Source organism: Ammospiza nelsoni, chromosome 16, assembly GCF_027579445.1.
Source record: "Ammospiza nelsoni isolate bAmmNel1 chromosome 16, bAmmNel1.pri, whole genome shotgun sequence".
In the NCBI taxonomy this organism is placed as follows: Eukaryota; Metazoa; Chordata; class Aves; order Passeriformes; family Passerellidae; genus Ammospiza; species Ammospiza nelsoni.
Window position 1 is genome coordinate 2332669 of NC_080648.1, and position 17308 is coordinate 2349976.

The window sequence follows — 17308 nt, forward strand, 5'->3', positions numbered from 1 at the left end:
TGGCCTTAGCAGGACCTGAGTGTCACAGCAGTGGCAGCAGCAGCAAGGACTGTGCTGATACGAGTGTTGGAGTGAGGCAGGGAAAAGGCTGGGAGAGCTGGGGGTGCTCACCTGGACAAGAGAAGGATCCAGGGAGAGCTCAGAGCCCCTTGCAGGGCCTAAAGGGGCTCCAGGAGAGCTGGAGAGGGACTGGGGACAAGGGATGGAGGGGCAGGACACAGGGAATGGCTTCATACTGATACAGGGCAGAATTAGGTGGGATATTGGGAATGAGGAATTCCTCCCTGGCAGGGTGGGCAGGCCCTGGCACAGGGTGCCCAGAGCAGCTGTGGCTGCCCCTGGATCCCTGGCAGTGCCCAAGGCCAGGCTGGACACTGGGGCTGGAGCAGCCTGGGACAGTGGTAGGTGTCCCTGCCATGGTGGGGGGTGGAAGGGAGTGGCCTTTGGGGTTGTTTCCAACCCTCTCCAGTCTGTGATTCTGGGATCCCAAGGATACCATGAACAGCCCCTCTGGGGGTGCTGTGGGAGCAGCAGATCTGGCCGGGCATTGCTGTCACTGCCCTGGCTGCAGCCCCAGGCTGCCACCAGCCCAGGGCACGCTGCACACCTGCACCTCCTGCTGCTGCTCCGGGTTTGTCCCTCGGTGTGGAGGCCATGGAGAGACCCCTGGGCTCCTCCTGCCACAAAAACCCAACCAGCACCTCCAGCACCCAGAGCAGGCTGGGCTGTGCCTGTGGGGCACAAACGTTACAGAACAGCGGGTGGACCCCGGCTGAGCCACACTTGCTAATTAAACGCTCATTTATGTTTAAGCCAGCGTGATACTGCCTGCAGCCTCACCACTGCATTTGCTTATTAACCTGGATTTCGTGCCAGCTCGGTGCGTGCTCACCTCAGTGCTGGCAAGCCTGGCACGGGCAGCGAGGAGCAGGAGGAGGAGGAAGGCTGCGGGTAGCTGCTGAAAGCAGGATGTGCCTCTCCCACGCTGGAGCTACTTTTTGCAGCTCCGGAGGAGCAGGAAACACCGGCCCAGCTTGGCAGGGGCTTTCAGAGCCGCCTCCGTTCAGCAGGGACCGGGGCATCCGGGACACGGCAGCAGCACCGGGACAGCCCCGGGGCTGGGGCACAGGGGCGATGCCCGGGCAGGGCTGTGGGCCCCGAGCCAAGGGACAGAGAGCGGGGCCGGGCTGGGACAGGCGGGGCAGGGGCGACCTGGGAACGGGAGGGGGGAACGGGACCACACGGCGCCGTGTCAGGGGCCAGCCCCGCTCCCAGCCCCCCTGTTCCATTCCCAGCTCCCTTGTCCCGTCCCCAGCCCCCTGTCCCGTTCCAAGCTCCGTTCACAGCCCCCTGTCCTGTTCCCTGCTCCTGCCCCATTCCCTGTTCCCTTCCCAATCCCATGTCCCATTCTCAGCCCTCGGTCCCGTTCCCAATCCCGTGTCCCGTTCCCAGTCCCGTGTCCCATTCCCAGCCCTCGGTCCCGTTCCCAGTCCCGTGTCCCGTTCCCAGTCCCGTGTCCCATGTCCCATGTCCCGTTCCCAATCCCGTGTCCCGTTCCCAATCCCGTGTCCCGTTCCCAGTCCCGTGTCCCGTGTCCCGTTCCCAGTCCCGTGTCCCGTTCCCGATCACGTTCCCGCCGACTCCCACGTCACGTGCAGGCCGCGGGGCGAGGCGGGGCCCGCCCAGGCCCCACCCCTGCCATGAGGGCGGGAGCGCAGCCCCCCCCCATGGACCCTCCGGGCCCTCACACGCGGGGCAGGGCTCGGTCCCCGATCCCGATCCCGATCCCAAACCCTCGGCCATGTCCCGCACCCTGCAGCAAATGGCGGCCGCCTCCTCCTCCCCGGCCCCGCCACCCCCCACAAACCTCCCGGCGCCAGGCTCGGACCACCACAGACAGGCACAGCGAAGTCACATCTTTATTTAAAAATAAATAAATATATATACACACACAAACTCACGTTCAAGCGCTTGGTGCACCCAGGAACACCCTCTCCTCCCGTCAGAGCTCCACAAAGAACCCCAAGTACCCCCTGGAGAAGGACAGCGATGCATTTCCACACTGGGCTCCTTTTCCCCGAGGAGCACCAACAAACACAAGTGTCCTGTTTGTCACCGCAGAGGTCCCAAGCCACACGCCCTCCCTCACAGCACACGCCAGGACCAGCACCCTGACCCTGGCTAGGAACACAACACTTATTGCTTTTGGGGATGTTTTTACCTCCCTCCAGCGTTTCCCAGCTGACTGTGCTTCCCACAGGAGGTCTCCATCAAGTACTCGAGGTCTTTGGATGAAAGGTACAAGCCGGTTTCAGTGCAAAATGCTGTAGAGGAGTTGAAGCTCCGTGCAGGACATTGTGAGTCCAGAAAATTGCCAGATTTGGTCTCCCTACCTGCATCCCTCTACAGTCACACAGGAATGGCAGGGAAGATTCCAACCCTGGAACAAAGTCCAACCACTTAAATAGATTCCTAATATATTCTACAAGCTATTTACTATATAAAAAGCAACATTATTTTCAGTTTTGTACACTCATGTGCTGAAAAGTGGGAAATACCAGCATTAAGGCTGCCTGCTGTGCCAGCCACCAACCTGGAATCATCACCCATTCCTGCCCTTAAACCCTGGCACCAAGAATGCTCCACACCAACCCCCTCAAAATGCCCTTTTCACTGGTGCTTTTCCTGTTCCAGGTGCCCCAAAATTTTAACTCAACTCCCCACATTCCTACAAGGTTTCCTACAAATGGGGCATAAAAATGAAATTTAGAGTCACTGTGTCATTTTTTTTCCTTTTTATGACATCCAACCAGAGCACTGCTGCTGTCCCAGGACTGTTCTCCTCCTCTCCTGGGATGTTCAGGGCTTGTGTGCAGAAGCACCAGGCCTCAAACAACCCCTCATCCTCGTGCAGACCCCAGAAAACCCAGAAAAGAGTTTTTTCCCAGCTTCCTTTCCTGCCAAACCTCCCAGGATGGGACAGGGACATGGAGGGACACACTGTGGCACCAACATCCCCACTTCCATCCAGTGGGACTCCTACACCCCTGCACCAGTGCCCAGCACACAAACAGTCTGAGCTTTAAATCCTGGCATTTCCCAAGCTTTTGAGCAGTTACTCCTTAGGTTTCAGCCAAGGCCACCTGTGCATCCTGTGTGACTCAAGTTTCAGGCTGTGGCAACAGCAGAGCCTTGCTCAGGTGTCACTGACTCCCACTCCCAGAGGGGAGCAGTGCTGCTCTGTGAGCCCCCACCCCAGGCAGGAATTCCCTGGAAGAGCAGCTCATTCCATGCAGGGCACACACCAGACTGCCTCAGGGGGTTCATGGTGCTCAGCTGGAGCAACACTGCTCTAACACTGGTCTGCTGCTCACCAGGACAACCCAGCATCAACCTGCCCTTCAAGGCCTGGCTGTGTGAAGGAGGATCAAGAAAAAACAGGACATTGCCACGTGGATTTTTCTCTTTGCAATATCATGTCTACAGTGAAACATTCATAGCTGCTCAACAGAGTAAAAATATGCTACATGAGAACTGTACCAGAAAATGCAGGATCCTGGGAGAGCTGGGGGAGTGTGCAGATAAAAACTAGAATGGAATAGCCAGCTTCAAAATATGCCACTGGAAACAGAGGAGGGAATGACCACAGTTCTGCTTTCCCAGCAGTGTGGCAGACACTGGAATGGGTGCAATGCCCAGACTCCCATGCCGGTGTCAGGATGGGCACAGCCCTCCCTTGGAGCAGCATGGGAGAGCTGGGAATGTGCTCTGGGGCTGCCCTCAGGCAGGGACTGTCCCTCCCACTGTCCCTCCTGCACTGGAACCACCCCAGCTCTGTGGCACAGCCCGGAGGGACAGGGGGAGGTGACACCAGAGCACAGTCTGGGGATCCAGGGAGCTGCAGATCCATAGGAAACACGGGAAGCAGAGGGGAGCCTGCTCTCCTGGGAAGCACACACAGCCTGGATGGCAGACAAACCACCCAGACAGCTGGGTCTGAGCTCAGAGCGTGTCCTGGGGAATGAATTTACAAAGTGCCACTGGTCCTTGGACCCAAATCTAATGTACAAGATATATTACAGCAAACAGCAGCCCTGCAGCTTGTGCCAGGCCCTCTCTGCACTGCCTGCAGAAGGACTCCAATATCCACACTCTGTACAACAGACTCCTTCCTTTTCACATGGAGGAAAATAAAAACATAAGTTAAACCAGCAATAAATAAAAAGTATGGAACGTGTGCGTCCTGGTCAGCCCCCTTTGTGCATCCCAATCAGACTGGAGAGCTTCTCACAGTGCTCAAGTTTCAGGGACTCTGCTTTCTGTTTTAACCGCTCATCTCTGTAGAGCTTGGCCAAATTGGACAAATCAGACTCTGAAAGATGAAAAAGAAAAAGTATTAGGATGAAGTCCTGAGCCTCCTTTAAAGAACTGTTTCTAAGTGCTTTGCTATTCTTGTGGCACTTTTAAATTTTAATTCTGGTGGGTACTGAAGCCAGGGAGGTGAACAGCTACCCAAGGGACTCGTCTGAAAGGCCTCCCTGCCCTTTCATTAACAATCTCAAATGTACTTTGCATTTTGTTCCCCTTCTTCTCAAAAGCCACATAAAACTGAAATAATCCCATTGTTTAAATTATTTCCTCCCAGTAATTCAGAGAAGTTGCTTTTGCTGATTAGCTGAGGAAGTCTTAATATAGGTTTTTCCCTGCAGAATAATTTGGCTTCAGGATTAGATGCACCGAGGAGAACAGCAGTAATTTACTTCTGAAAAGGTCAACATCTCCGTAAGCACAGGCTACCTGATGACACTCCATTTTTCAAAGAGCTTTTATACACCTTACAAGCCCCTCATTTTACAAAATTATTCAGAGTGGAAAGAACTTCAATAGATCCTTTCATGCCTTACGTCCTCTGTCCCTGTCCCACTGAAATTTAAAGCCATTTAACCCTCCTCCCACTTACTGAAAAGCTTCACAAACTGACAGGCAGGAATAGCTCATTTTAGAGCAGGAATCCATTTACAGGTTTATAACCAAAATGCCACTCAAGCAGTGCTGGGCACAGCCTTGTCAAGCCTCCAGTAAAAACCAGGCTCAGGTAATTGTCCCTGAGCCCAGAGTCCCTGGAGTTGTGCAGTGGAGAATCTCAGTTTACACTTATCCAATTGAGGAAAATGATTCCCTTCACTTTTGGCAGTGTTCATTCCATCACATTTGCTCCTTGTGGGTTTCAATCTGTCACAGAGTGGCTCTTCTGAAGCCTTTTCTTCAAGGAGATTCTAAAATATTGAATTCCAACTCTATTTCCATTGGATATACAGAAGGAATTCCTCCCTGGCAGGGTGGGCAGGCCCTGGCACAGGGTGCCCGGAGCAGCTGGGGCTGCCCCTGGATCCCTGGCAGTGCCCAAGGCCAGGTTGGACAGTGGGGCTTGAGGCGGCCTGGGACAGTGGGAGGTGTCCCTGCTCATGGCAAGGGGTGGAATTGGATGGGCTTTAAGGCCCTTTCCAACTCAAACCATTCCATGATTCTGTGATACTTATCCTGACTTGGTTTTCAGCTGCCTCTTTGTGACCCCAAGCTCTCTGCAGCCTCACTTCACAACTGAGCCATCCCAGCTGAACCATCTCCTGTAAAACCTGGCATGTGCTTTTTGAACCCAACTGTGCCCCAGATTTCAGAGGACCCAAACCAACAGCACACCCAACTTTCACACAGTGCTCTGCTGAGAGTCTGCTGCAGCACTGTAGAACTGCCTGGCTGAACGACATACAACCAATCCATTATATTAAATGTTTTCCTTAAGGTTGTTGGACACCAGATAATGCTTTTCAAGTCTTAAAATCAAGGACTTTAAAACCCAAGCTGTTCCTGCACTACTCATCTCTGTCTGTTTTGCTGGTGCTCAAGGGAAACGTGCCCTCAGTAAACACAACAAATGGACTATAAATAGACATTCAACTGACAAGAGGCTCATCACACCAATTCCAACACTTCAGCAAGGATTAAGGGACCAACAGCGTGCAGCAACAGCTGACTAAGAACTGCCTCAGCATCTGCAGAACTTTCCCCCAGCACTCCATCCTGCATTCAGAGTTTATTTTTACACACATGACTGTCCTAAGGTCAGCCCAGTCTCAGCTATGGCCAGGCTGGGAAGCACTCTGAAAACGGTGAGTTTTTAGTGACAGCAGTGGCCTCAGGCTGTGCTAACTGTGCCTGCTGTGAATGTATTTGCAGCTGGTGACTAACACAGCCCCTGAGTGCACAAAGCTCTGGGGGAGCACGGCTTGGCAGGCACTTGGCACTCCAGGCTGGATCATGTCCCCTCTCTGGGCTCCCTCAGCCTCACAAACCCTGTCCCCTCTTTGGGGCTGGGCTCTGCTCAGCTCCTGCTCTCTGTGGAAGAGACAATGAGGTGACTCTCATCTGCAAAAGGTCAATTAAAGGGATTTTTCTGTAGGAAAGAAACTCTCTCCCTTTAGCAAGTGTACATTAATAAGTATGAACACCCACATTATCCTGGAGGCTGCTCCTGCCAGCCACAGACACTCAAAGCTCACAAATCAAACACACCAAAAACTTCAGGGCTTTTATGGTCTTATATTGTATGTTCTTTTCCTTTTTCACTTCAGAGCCTACATCTTTTAATTTCTCTTTAAAAGCAGGATTGGTAACTTTCATGTAAAATAAGCCAAAACAAACCTTCCCATCAAACACCTGTAAAGAGCCTGGAGTCAGCAACATTACTGTTACCTCTCCTTTAGGATTAAATGAGTCTTCTTTAGATAAATTGGTAAAGAAACTGAAAACAAAGTGCAAAGGCACCTTTTAGCAGTGTGCTGAGGACTGTTCTGCACAGAGCAATTAAAAGCCCCCACCAGGGTGTGAAAGCAGCTTGTCTGCTGCTACTGAACACTCACACAACTTGTTCAGCTTCCTTTACACACAGCACTACTTGGTGTTGACTCTTTTGAAGGTGCTGAGCTCTTTAAGTGAATTAAATCAGCGAATAAAACCAGTCACAACATCCCAGCCTAAGCTACTCCTTAGGATTTGATTTGTTACTTCTTACCATTGTGCAAACAGCAGGAATTTGCTGTCTCTTCAACAAAACAGATTAGTAGCAATTAACAAGCAATAAAATATGGGGTAACATGCCTTTATTTGTGCCACTGACCCACTCAGGGCTGAGTGAGAATAATGATTTTGAATTTTTGCTCACATCTGTGCTCTTCCTTTCTGCATTCAATTCTTGTTTTTGAAAGACTTGAAAATGGTGAAAAACATGATCTCCAACCTAGCTAAAGATAGAAAATGCAAATAACAACCAAACCACAGAAGCATGCCCTGAAAACTGATACTAGGAACAGCCCACTGCAAGGGAGCCAAGAGCACCTGGACACACTCTGGACTCTCTTGGAGAAATTTTAAGGAAAACGTTACAGGAACTTTTTGTGGAGACAGTCAAAGCAAAACTGATTCTGCTCCAGCAAAGGAAACATGGAATAGGTGATGTCTCAAGATTTTTCCAGCCTAGCAATCTGTCAGGGCTAGAAAAATATGGTGGGTTGTATGTTTAAACCATCACTAAGGGTTATTCAAGCATAAAACCTGAGCGGAAAAAAGTGTCTCAAATGGTGAACTCTACTTTCCACTCATCTTTCAGAATCACTTAAAACATCTTTCAGAATCACTTAAAATGGATTTTGACAGATCTCAAGAACAGCAAATTCAGTGTCAAGAGCAGATGTGAGACACTTTAAACCAGGCAAGGCTGAGATGTTACAAGGATTGGAAACTGAGGTTAAAACCAGCAGAGCTTTGTGAAGCACAGCCACCCCCAGCCCCTGAAACACCCCTGGGACAGAAATAACTTACTTTGCTGTTTCTCCTTCCAGCAGCTGGTCTGAATATAGTCTATGTAATCTTTCTCAACTGTTTTCTCAAGCTCTTGAAGTTCTGCTCCTTGATAATTCTTTTCAAAGTTTTTATCAACATAGTAAGGCACCTGCAAGTTCTCTGTTTCTCTGCTCACAACGTGGCCTATGGACCTGTGTGAGCAGCAGGGAGAAATCAGATATTTCAGCAGTTCAGACCTCAAAAAATCAAGAGCTATTTCTCCATATTAGCATTTCCAGAGGAAAATATTTACAGCAATATTTGTACAGCTCATTTCTGCAGGATTATGGCTCCCTCAACCATCCAGTCAGGAAATTACAATCTCAGGGACAGCAAGCTGTGCAGAACAAACAGAATCCACCCTCCTGCTACAACCATAGGAAAATATCCCAGAATCTATAAAAACTTAGGGAACAATGCAGTTGGATCTGGATTTTCCCATTTTTTTGGATCCTTTAGTAGGAATAAAACTTAGTGGGGGAGATTCTAGTTACACTTTTCTTCAGGGTTTTATAATCATAAGTAAGCAAAGTGAGGCATGGAACAGGCTGGAAAATACCCTGTAGGAAGAATCAGCCCCTCTGACACAGTCACTGGGTTAAACCACACTCCTGGAGTGAATTTCCTTATTTGAGCAGATACCCAAGGCCTCTGCTCAAATCACTGCCCACAGAGAGAGGCAGGCAGCCAAAACACCAAGGTTACACTCAAAACAATCCTGTTTGCCCCTTTTTCCTGGACTCCTCTTTTCCTTCTCCTCCCTGTGTCTCAGAGGTGTCCCCAGTTTCTCTTGGTTTTTAGGCTGTTCAGTGTTTTAAGGCCATGATTTAGATAAACAGCCTAACTGTGAACTCAGGCCTGACTATCTCCCATCACCAGGAGAAGGGGAGGTGGTGAAGAAAAGCAGCTCAGCTGCTGTGGGGGCAGCGTGGGAGGTTTCACATGGGACTGGCAGATAGCAAAAACACTCCCTGGGAAAAAAAAGCCACCCTAAAAACATCCAGCCTCCTGCTCTTTTCTGAGGGCCTCACACTGACATCGTGTGGTAAAACAATGAGGGCTGCTGGGCTGCTGTGGCACAGGAGAGCAGGGAAGGCTGGACCTGAGCAGTTTTGCTCCCAGAAGGGAACAAGGGGACTGTTTGGAACACTCTGCTGGCTGCCCCAAACCTGCCAATCCTACTCTTTAAGGGCCAGCCCAGGTCAGCTCTTTCCCTGCTCCAGCCCTGGAAGCTGAGAGCAGCACATGGCTTTCCCTCTGCCCCACAAGCTCCCAGGACAGCAGCTCTGGTGGGGTCCTGCTGCTCCCAGAGACCACCAGCCCCCAGGACCCTGCTTCTCTGGAAAGGTTAAACCAGGGCATTTCAAGGCTTTAATGATTTGTTGAGCTTCCAGTGCAATTCATGCTCCAGAAAAGATTTGGATTTATACTGCAAACCATAGGTTTCATTTTTTAGCTGCTTTCCAGAGGAACCTCAGGGGTGATCCACAGATTCTGGGAGTTAGTCAGATGAGAGGCTGATCTACATCCACACTCCCCATCCTGTATCACTGTTCAAAACCATCCCACACCAGCTGAGGAAGGTTGCTGACCCTCACAGTTCAGCACCCTGTGCACTGAAGCTCCCCACAGGTAACTTCACAGCGCTCAGAACTCACCAGTGCAGGCTGGTGGTATTTCCTTATTTACAAACTGGTAACATTTTCTATAAAGAGCAGAACATTAATGTGCATTTTGTTATCAAACCCAACTTCCATCAGCCTCCATCCTGCAAACAGCAGCAGCAGAAAAATGTGGTTTGAAAGGACTTACGATTTGTAGAATAAGCTGTAGGGTGGGTTGGTGGCCATCAGCTGGGTTATAACTGACACTATTATGATGATGAAAACTGGCATCAACTGGATAAATGCGGAGTATGAATTCTGAAAAGTATAAGGATTAGCAGTCAAGAAAATAGAGATGGAAAAAGGCATCTGTTCACAAAAGCCAGGCTATCAATCACAGATCAACGTGTTCCATGTAAACTTTGAAGAAAAAAGAGGAAGTATTTTGGGATTTTGAGAGGGGAGACATTGTAATTTCTAAATAACCTTTATTAATAATATCAGAACACTCCTGAACACAATTTTCTTTCCATGATCTTTTCCCCTTCCTTCACAGTGCCCACAGCACTACTGTACCTGTCAGTGTCCAATCTAGCCTGCATCTCCTGTGTGCCTACAGCTTTCCTGCAGCCTCGGAATTTGCTCCCCTTTGTAAAGATCTCAGCCTCTGCCCAAGGCCTGCATTTAATGCCTGAGCAGTAAAGGGTTAAGAGCTCCCAGCAGTGTAACTTCAGACAGGATGCAAGCACTGGGGCTTTTGATTGGATTCATTTGGCAAAACAAAAGAGTGGAAACACTATCAAAGAAAAAACACTGCTGCTTCCTTTTGCTCTTCAATTTCTTTCTAAACTGGCTTCTAAAATGCCTTTTCTTATGCACAGGAAAATAATATATGCAACTCTTTAGGCTTTGCCCTCTGGCTTGGGATAGCAACAAGGATTCCTGATGCAGCACTAGGTGGGATTCACAGGATCCCAGCATCACTGAGGCTGGAAAATCCCTCCCAGACCATCGAGTCCAAACCCTGCCCCATCCCCACCTTGTCCCCAGCCCAGAGCACTCAGTGCCACCTCCAGCCCTTCCTGGGACACCTCCAGGGATGGGCACTCCAAACCCCCCTGGGCAGCCCCTCCCAATTCCTGAGCCCCCTTTCCATGGGGAAATTCCTGCTGTGCCCACCCTGGGCCTGCCCTGGCCCAGCCTGAGGCCGTTCCCTCTGCTCCTGTCCCTGTTCCCTGGAGCACAGCCCGACCCCCCCGGCTGTCCCCTCCTGGCAGGAGCTGTGCAGAGCCACAAGGGCCCCCTGAGCCTCCTTTGCTCCAGGCTGAGCCCCTGCCCAGCTCCCTCAGCCTCTCCTGGGGCTCCAGCCCCTTCCCAGCTCCGTTCCCTGCCCTGGACACGCTCCAGCCCCTCAGTGTCTCCCCTGAAATGAGGAGCTGGATTCACTTCCCCCAGCTTAGCTGTCTGTCAGCTGTACCAGGCTTTTTTCCTGAGCCTGAGACTCACAAGGCAAAGCTCATCTTCCTTGGAGAACGATCCCTGGAGGTTAACAGACTGTCTCCAGAGGAAGATCTTGCCAAGGCAGGTGGCAGGTGTGTATGTGCACTGACAACAAAGGACACCTTGTGTCTCATCTGTAAGTCTCAGCAGGCAGAAATGTGTCCCAGGCCCATCCTGTCCCCAGCTGGAAGAGGCCTGTGCAGCCCCTGGGCGCTCATTTACTGAAGGATTAAATACACCTTGAGGACAAGCCACAACTTCCACATCCATCACCAGTCCCCATCTGGACTCATTGCTGGATTACCAAGCACTGGAGCTTGCAAAAAGCAAGCAGCAGCAAAACCTCAGTGATAGAACCTGGAGGGCCTGAGATGCTGTAAATACAATGGATCTTTACAGCAGTGGTTCATAAAAGCCAACCCAGTGACAAAGAAAACATCCTCTGTGGCTGCAGCCCTTGAGGATGAACTCTGAGCACTCCAGCATGGGAGGGCTTGTCCTGGCTTTGCAAGAAGATCCCTCACCCTGCTGAGCTGTTGAATTATTTAAGCTGAGCAGATCTCTGCTCCTGGCTACCTGTGGCCTGTGCTCCTCCTCCTCTGGCTCCTGTGTCCACGCCCGCTCCCGGTGCCTCCGTGGGTAGTAGTGAGCATCTCTGGCTACATTGGAGAACATGTGGATATTCCCTGCAAAGAAACCAGCACAGACCCATGGCTCACCAGCTGCTGCTGCTGCTCACCTGGACTCCTCAGCTTCCACTGAATTATACTCCACAGCCTGAATTACAGCTGGGAGATCTCAGAGTAAAAAGCACAAAGCACCTCAGAATTAAACACCAGCACAATGTTATTCCAAAAAGCCTACCAGAGAAATTGTAGTGTGCCCCAATCCATCTTAATTTGAATCAAGCTGCAGAAACATGTTCTGATTTGTATGACTGCATCTCATATTTTAATGCTGTTTGTGTCACATTCACTTGCAAAGCTGTGGCAGGAAAATGAATTTGCTTCACCAGGCTCAGGCTGTGAATTATGGTCTCCCATAATTACTGAATGTGGTCTTCTACCCTCCATTCTAATTCCTCTGCCTTCAAGCCATTAATAATTTCACTTAATTATTTTATAATAAAGAAAGAGATTTTTAAAAGAGTAAAAAAGTAGAACCATTCAGGATTTTCTTTCTTGCACACAGAATGTGGTTGATTTATTTTTAAAAAATTTAAAATGAGGGAAGAATTGCATTTGCTGCTTCAATTTGAAGCTCAGGATCTGATTTTATCACCATATGAGTATCTTAATAATAGCCGTGCTCTCCTCTTTTGAAATTCAGAATATCTTTGTGTTAGAGAATTAAAATCTGTGGCTTATCATCACAACAGAAATGCAAAACTATTTTTAAGCCCTGGGAAAGATGTCACATTATTTCATACTCTTATCCTGTCCTTTTTTTTGAGTTTCCCAGAGAATTCTGCAAGAAACCTGGGCAAAGGTGACCTCTGCTATTGTGTCAAAACCTCTGTTCCACTGCTTGTTCAAAGATTTTCCAAGCTCCAGGCATGTGTGCAGTCAGAGCTCCAACAGTGAGCCAAGCCAGGCTGGCCCCAAGGAGGAAAGTCTCTTTTGGGAAAAAAGAAAGTTTATTTCCATCATTCAACATTGCTCAGACAGGATTTTATCAAGCTGGGAAAAGAAGAATGGCTTTTATAGGGGTGCCTAGAAAAAAGTTTTCCCAAATTTTCAGTTTCTCCAAGGATTTCTGGCAGTTTCTTTTGTTCCATTTGCATTTATTTTTTATGTGAAGAACTTGTAGCCTCTCTTCATTACAACTGCAACACTGCCAAGTGGAGTCTCCTTTGAGTTTCATCACATTTAACATTTTAAATTTAACTCTTTTTCCATGGAATATCCACAGAGGAAAAATGCTCAGTAAAAATAAAGCCACAGACCTGCCCTCAAAAGCCCAGTGAGGAAACTCTTGTTTACTACCAACACCCACTCCTACAAAATTATATTTTTATTTTCTTACTCTTTGCTGCTTTGCCAAAAATTCCCATTTTCTCCTTCATGCCAGTCTCCCTGATAAACCTGCCATGCCCTGTACCCAAACTCTTCACACAGCTCCTCAATTTTATGTCCTCAACTCCTGTCCCCCCCAGCCCACTCCACAAGGGTGATGTCCCACACAGGGCACATCCAGGTGCAATTCCTTGCACAGTCAGAGATGGAAAACTTGCAGACTCCATGCTGGGGTTGGCTTTGCATATCCACTGGTGCAAGTCTGGGATCTGAGGTCCCCTTAGCTGCAAGATGCACCACTCATCATCTGTGTGTCTTCAGGCTGTAGTAATTGGTGTGTACCTCACTTTTTGTGACACCTTGAAGGTGAAAAGTTCCCAGGAGGGCTAAAGCAACTCCTTAGATGCTGCCAGGAAGGCCCTTGAAGTCCCCACAACTTTCAGATTTCCTTTTAATCCATTGATCTTGCAGGATCTTTTTATTTTTCCTACAAATCCAAACACCAAGGCTGGGCTGAGAGATGCACAGAGCTACTCCAGGTGCAGCTCCCATGGCTGTGTCACTGATCCTGCACAGCCCTGGATCCTGCACAGTCCCTGGGATCCTGCACAGCCCCTGCACAGCCCCTTCATCCTGCACAGCCCCTTCATCCTGCACACCCCCTGGGATCCTGCACAGCCCTGGGATCCTGCACAGCCCCGGGATCCTGCACAGCCCCTGCATCCTGCACAGCCCCTGGGATCCTGCACAGCCCTGGATCCTGCACAGCCCTGGGATCCTGCACAGCCCTGGGATCCTGCACACCCCTGGGATCCTGCACACCCCTGGATCCTGCACAGCCCCTGGGATCCTGCACAGCCCTGGATCCTGCACAGCCCTGGGATCCTGCACAGCCCTGGGATCCTGCACAGCCCTGGATCCTGCACACCCCTGGATCCTGCACAGCCCCTGGGATCCTGCACAGCCCTGGATCCTGCACAGCCCTGGATCCTGCACAGTCCCTGGGATCCTGCACAGCCCCTGCACAGCCCCTGGGATCCTGCACACCCCCTGGGATCCTGCACACCCCTGGATCCTGCACAGCCCTGGATCCTGCACAGCCCCTGGGATCCTGCACAGCCCCTGCACAGCCCCTGGATCCTGCACACCCCCTGGGATCCTGCACAGCCCTGGGATCCTGCACAGCCCCTGGGATCCTGCACAGCCCCTGGATCCTGCACAGCCCCTGGATCCTGCACAGCCCTGGGATCCTGCACAGCCCTGGGATCCTGCACACCCCTGGGATCCTGCACAGCCCTGGATCCTGCACACCCCTGGGATCCTGCACAGCCCTGGATCCTGCACATCCCCTGGGATCCTGCACAGCCCTGGGATCCTGCACAGCCCTGGATCCTGCACAGCCCCGGCACATCCCTGGGATCCTGCACATCCCTGGGATCCTGCACTGCCCCTGCACAGCCCCTGGGATCTTGAACAGTCCCTGCACAGCCCCTGGATGCTCCTTTCCTGGCAGGCAGCACTTGCTGAGCTCCCAGGCTGTGATTCCATTACAGGCCAGGCTGCTGTGAGGCACAGGAGCTCCTGCTCCCCCTGAGAGCACAGCTCCAGGAGCTGGCCCCTGCTGGCCTGGAATGCTGGCAGGTGCCTCAAGTACAACCCAGGCATGGAACTGCTCATGTTGGAAAAGACCTCTGAGGTCACTGAGTCCCACCATCATGGAAAACAACTCTGACCCCTTCTCATTCACAGCCTGTATTACCTCCCATAGCATTACTGGCTTCAGATGATGGAGGGAATAAAAGAGAGGCAGAAATCCAATGTGAAAAAGTTTCTGCTCTTTTCAAATGTGTCATCAACTCCCTGAGCAGTCCCAAGGGAAGCTGAACTTCCTCATGGTTTACAGAATATGCTGAGTTGGAATGACCTCCCAGGGATCATCTAGCCCCTGGCCCTGCACAGACCCCCCAGCAATCCCCCCTGTGCATCCCTGGTGCCCAAAGGCTCCTGGAGCTCTGGCAGCCTCAGGGCTGTGCCCATTCCCTGGGCAGTGCCAGCACCCTCTGGGGAGAGAAACTTCTCCCAAAATCCAGCCTGAGCCTGCCCTAGCCCAGCTCCAGCTGCACCCTCAGGGTTAATCAGTGCACTGCCCTTTGAAACCACTGCAGCCAGGTACTGACCTGTAGGGAAGTGCCCACCAAAAAACACATTGAATATTTCTTCTGGTGTGATGTCTGCTTCGAACTCAGTGTAGTAATTGTAGTGCCTGGCCTGGCCAGAGCTGACGTGCTCGTGGTCACTCCCGAGTTCATCGTAGCGGAGCCGCTTCTCAGGGTTGCTCAGGACTGCAAAAGCATTGCCTATTGCTGGAGAGGGAATTAGAACCCGTGTTACATTCCCAGAGCTCACACTTCTGGAAGTGGAGCAGCAGAAAAAGCCCAAACAAGCCTAGGAAATTTGTGCTTGATCAAAGACCGAGCAACTTCTGCAAAAGGTGTGTAACAGCCCTGCCATTACCTGTGATGGAAACCACTTCCTGCTGTCACTGATGCCAGCAGAAACACAAAAGTGTCCAGGAATATGGAGAGACTTGAAATATTTGTAAAACTGACATGAGAGTTCATTTCAGCCAAGAAATTGGTGAGAATGGAGCATTTTATCAGGTCAAGTTTGGTCTGAATGCACCTCCATATCCCACAGAGAGTTAACACAAAGTTAATAACTGCAGGCACCAATTAAAATGCATAGGGCTATCCCAAGTTTCTCCTGCTGCCTGAGATGCTCCTGAAGCTGTGTGACACATCTGTTTCACACCTCACATCCAACCACTTAGGAGGGTGAGTTTGGCTCATCTTCTTCTTTGATCTCTGACAGAACAAGTTCATAGACAAATACAAGCCAAACACAAACAAATAAAGGACAGCTCTCCAGAAGCTCCTTGTTTAAACAGACTGAATGAGTCACTGGTTTTCCTCGTGCTGGGCTGCATGGAAAGGGGAAATATGTATGAGTTTAGACAGTAACACTGCAGCAAAACTGGGAACTCCAGACACAGCACATTGGATTCAATTTCATATTCCCATACATATATATAAAAATAATAATTTATTCATGACAAGGAGTAGTTATTGATGACAAATACCCAGTTCTCCTGCATGGCCAGTGTCAGTTCCAAGTTCTGAACCTTCTTCAGTATCATGGAATCCCAGAATGGTTTGGGTTGAATGGAACCATGAAGATCACCTCATTCCAATCCCCTGCCATCAGCAGGGACAGCTCCGACTTGATGAGATTGCTCCAAGCCCCATCCAAGTTGGCCTTGGACACTTGCAGGGATCCAGGGGCAGCCACATCCGCTCTGGGCACGCTGTGGCAGGGCCTCAGCACCCTCACAGGGAAGAATTTCTTCCTAATATCCCACCCATCCCTGCCCTCTGACAGTGCAGAGGCCCCAACCTGTGTCCTGTCCCTCCAGACCCTTGTAAAGCTCCTCAGAAGTATCTGGGAATGACACCTGGGATGCATTTCCCATCGTTTCTAAGGGAAACGTGTATTTTGCAGACAGAAATGCAAACCCTGCCGAGCCGCAGCGGGGTTCTGTGAGGCCGCTGCTGTGTCCGTGACCCCGCCGGGCTCCGCGGGCCCCTCGGCACCGGCGCTGCCCTCACGGGCCCCCCGGGCCCCCTCACCTTTGAAGGCCTCGGTGGCTCCGGGCGCGCGGTTCTTGTCGGGGTGGAACTTGAGGGCCAGCCTGCGGTACGCCCGCTTCAGCTCCTCCTCGCCGGCGTCCCGGCTCACGCCCAGGATCTCGTAATAATCCCGGCACCGCTTGATCCTGAGGGCGCACACGGGGTTATCCCGGGGCCCGCTCCCCGCCTTTCCCCGGGCCCACCCTCCCCCTCCCCGCGCCCCCCTCGTCTTCCGCGGGCCCCGCGGCGCCGCTCACCGCTGCACCCCGTCCAGCTGCTCGGCCGTGTAGGTCATGTCGGCCCGCGGCCGCTGCCGCCCCTCGCTCACCGCCCGCCGCCCCGCGCCGCCATCTTGTGCGCGGGGGCTGCTGGGAGCGGGCCCGGCGGCGCCGTCGGGGCGTGACGTCACGGAAAAGCATGTGACGTAATGAGAGGGGGTTCTGAGGGGAGCGGGAGGTCATGGAATGGTGGAATGGTGGAATGTCATGGAATTGTGGAATGTCCCGAGCAGGAAGGGATCCACCAGGACCACCCCATCCAGCCCCTGTCCCTGCCCAGATCCCCCAGGAATGCCCCCTGTGCATCCCTGGTGCCCAAAGGCTCC

The 17308-nt window shown here is 51.3% G+C and overlaps 1 protein-coding gene across 1 annotated transcript; it reads right to left on the reverse strand.

Moving 5' to 3' along the window:
• Positions 1-1905: 1905 nt before the first annotated feature.
• DNAJC18 (DnaJ heat shock protein family (Hsp40) member C18) lies at positions 1906-17061 on the reverse strand. Its single transcript, XM_059483783.1, has 7 exons — positions 16962-17061; positions 16705-16850; positions 15196-15381; positions 11580-11689; positions 9712-9821; positions 7879-8051; positions 1906-4372 (listed from the first exon to the last, which is right to left on the reverse strand). The coding sequence occupies exons 1-7, from the start codon at positions 16997-16999 to the stop codon at positions 4248-4250; spliced, it is 888 nt and encodes a 295-aa protein (XP_059339766.1). The 5' UTR covers positions 17000-17061; the 3' UTR covers positions 1906-4247.
• Positions 17062-17308: the final 247 nt, after the last annotated feature.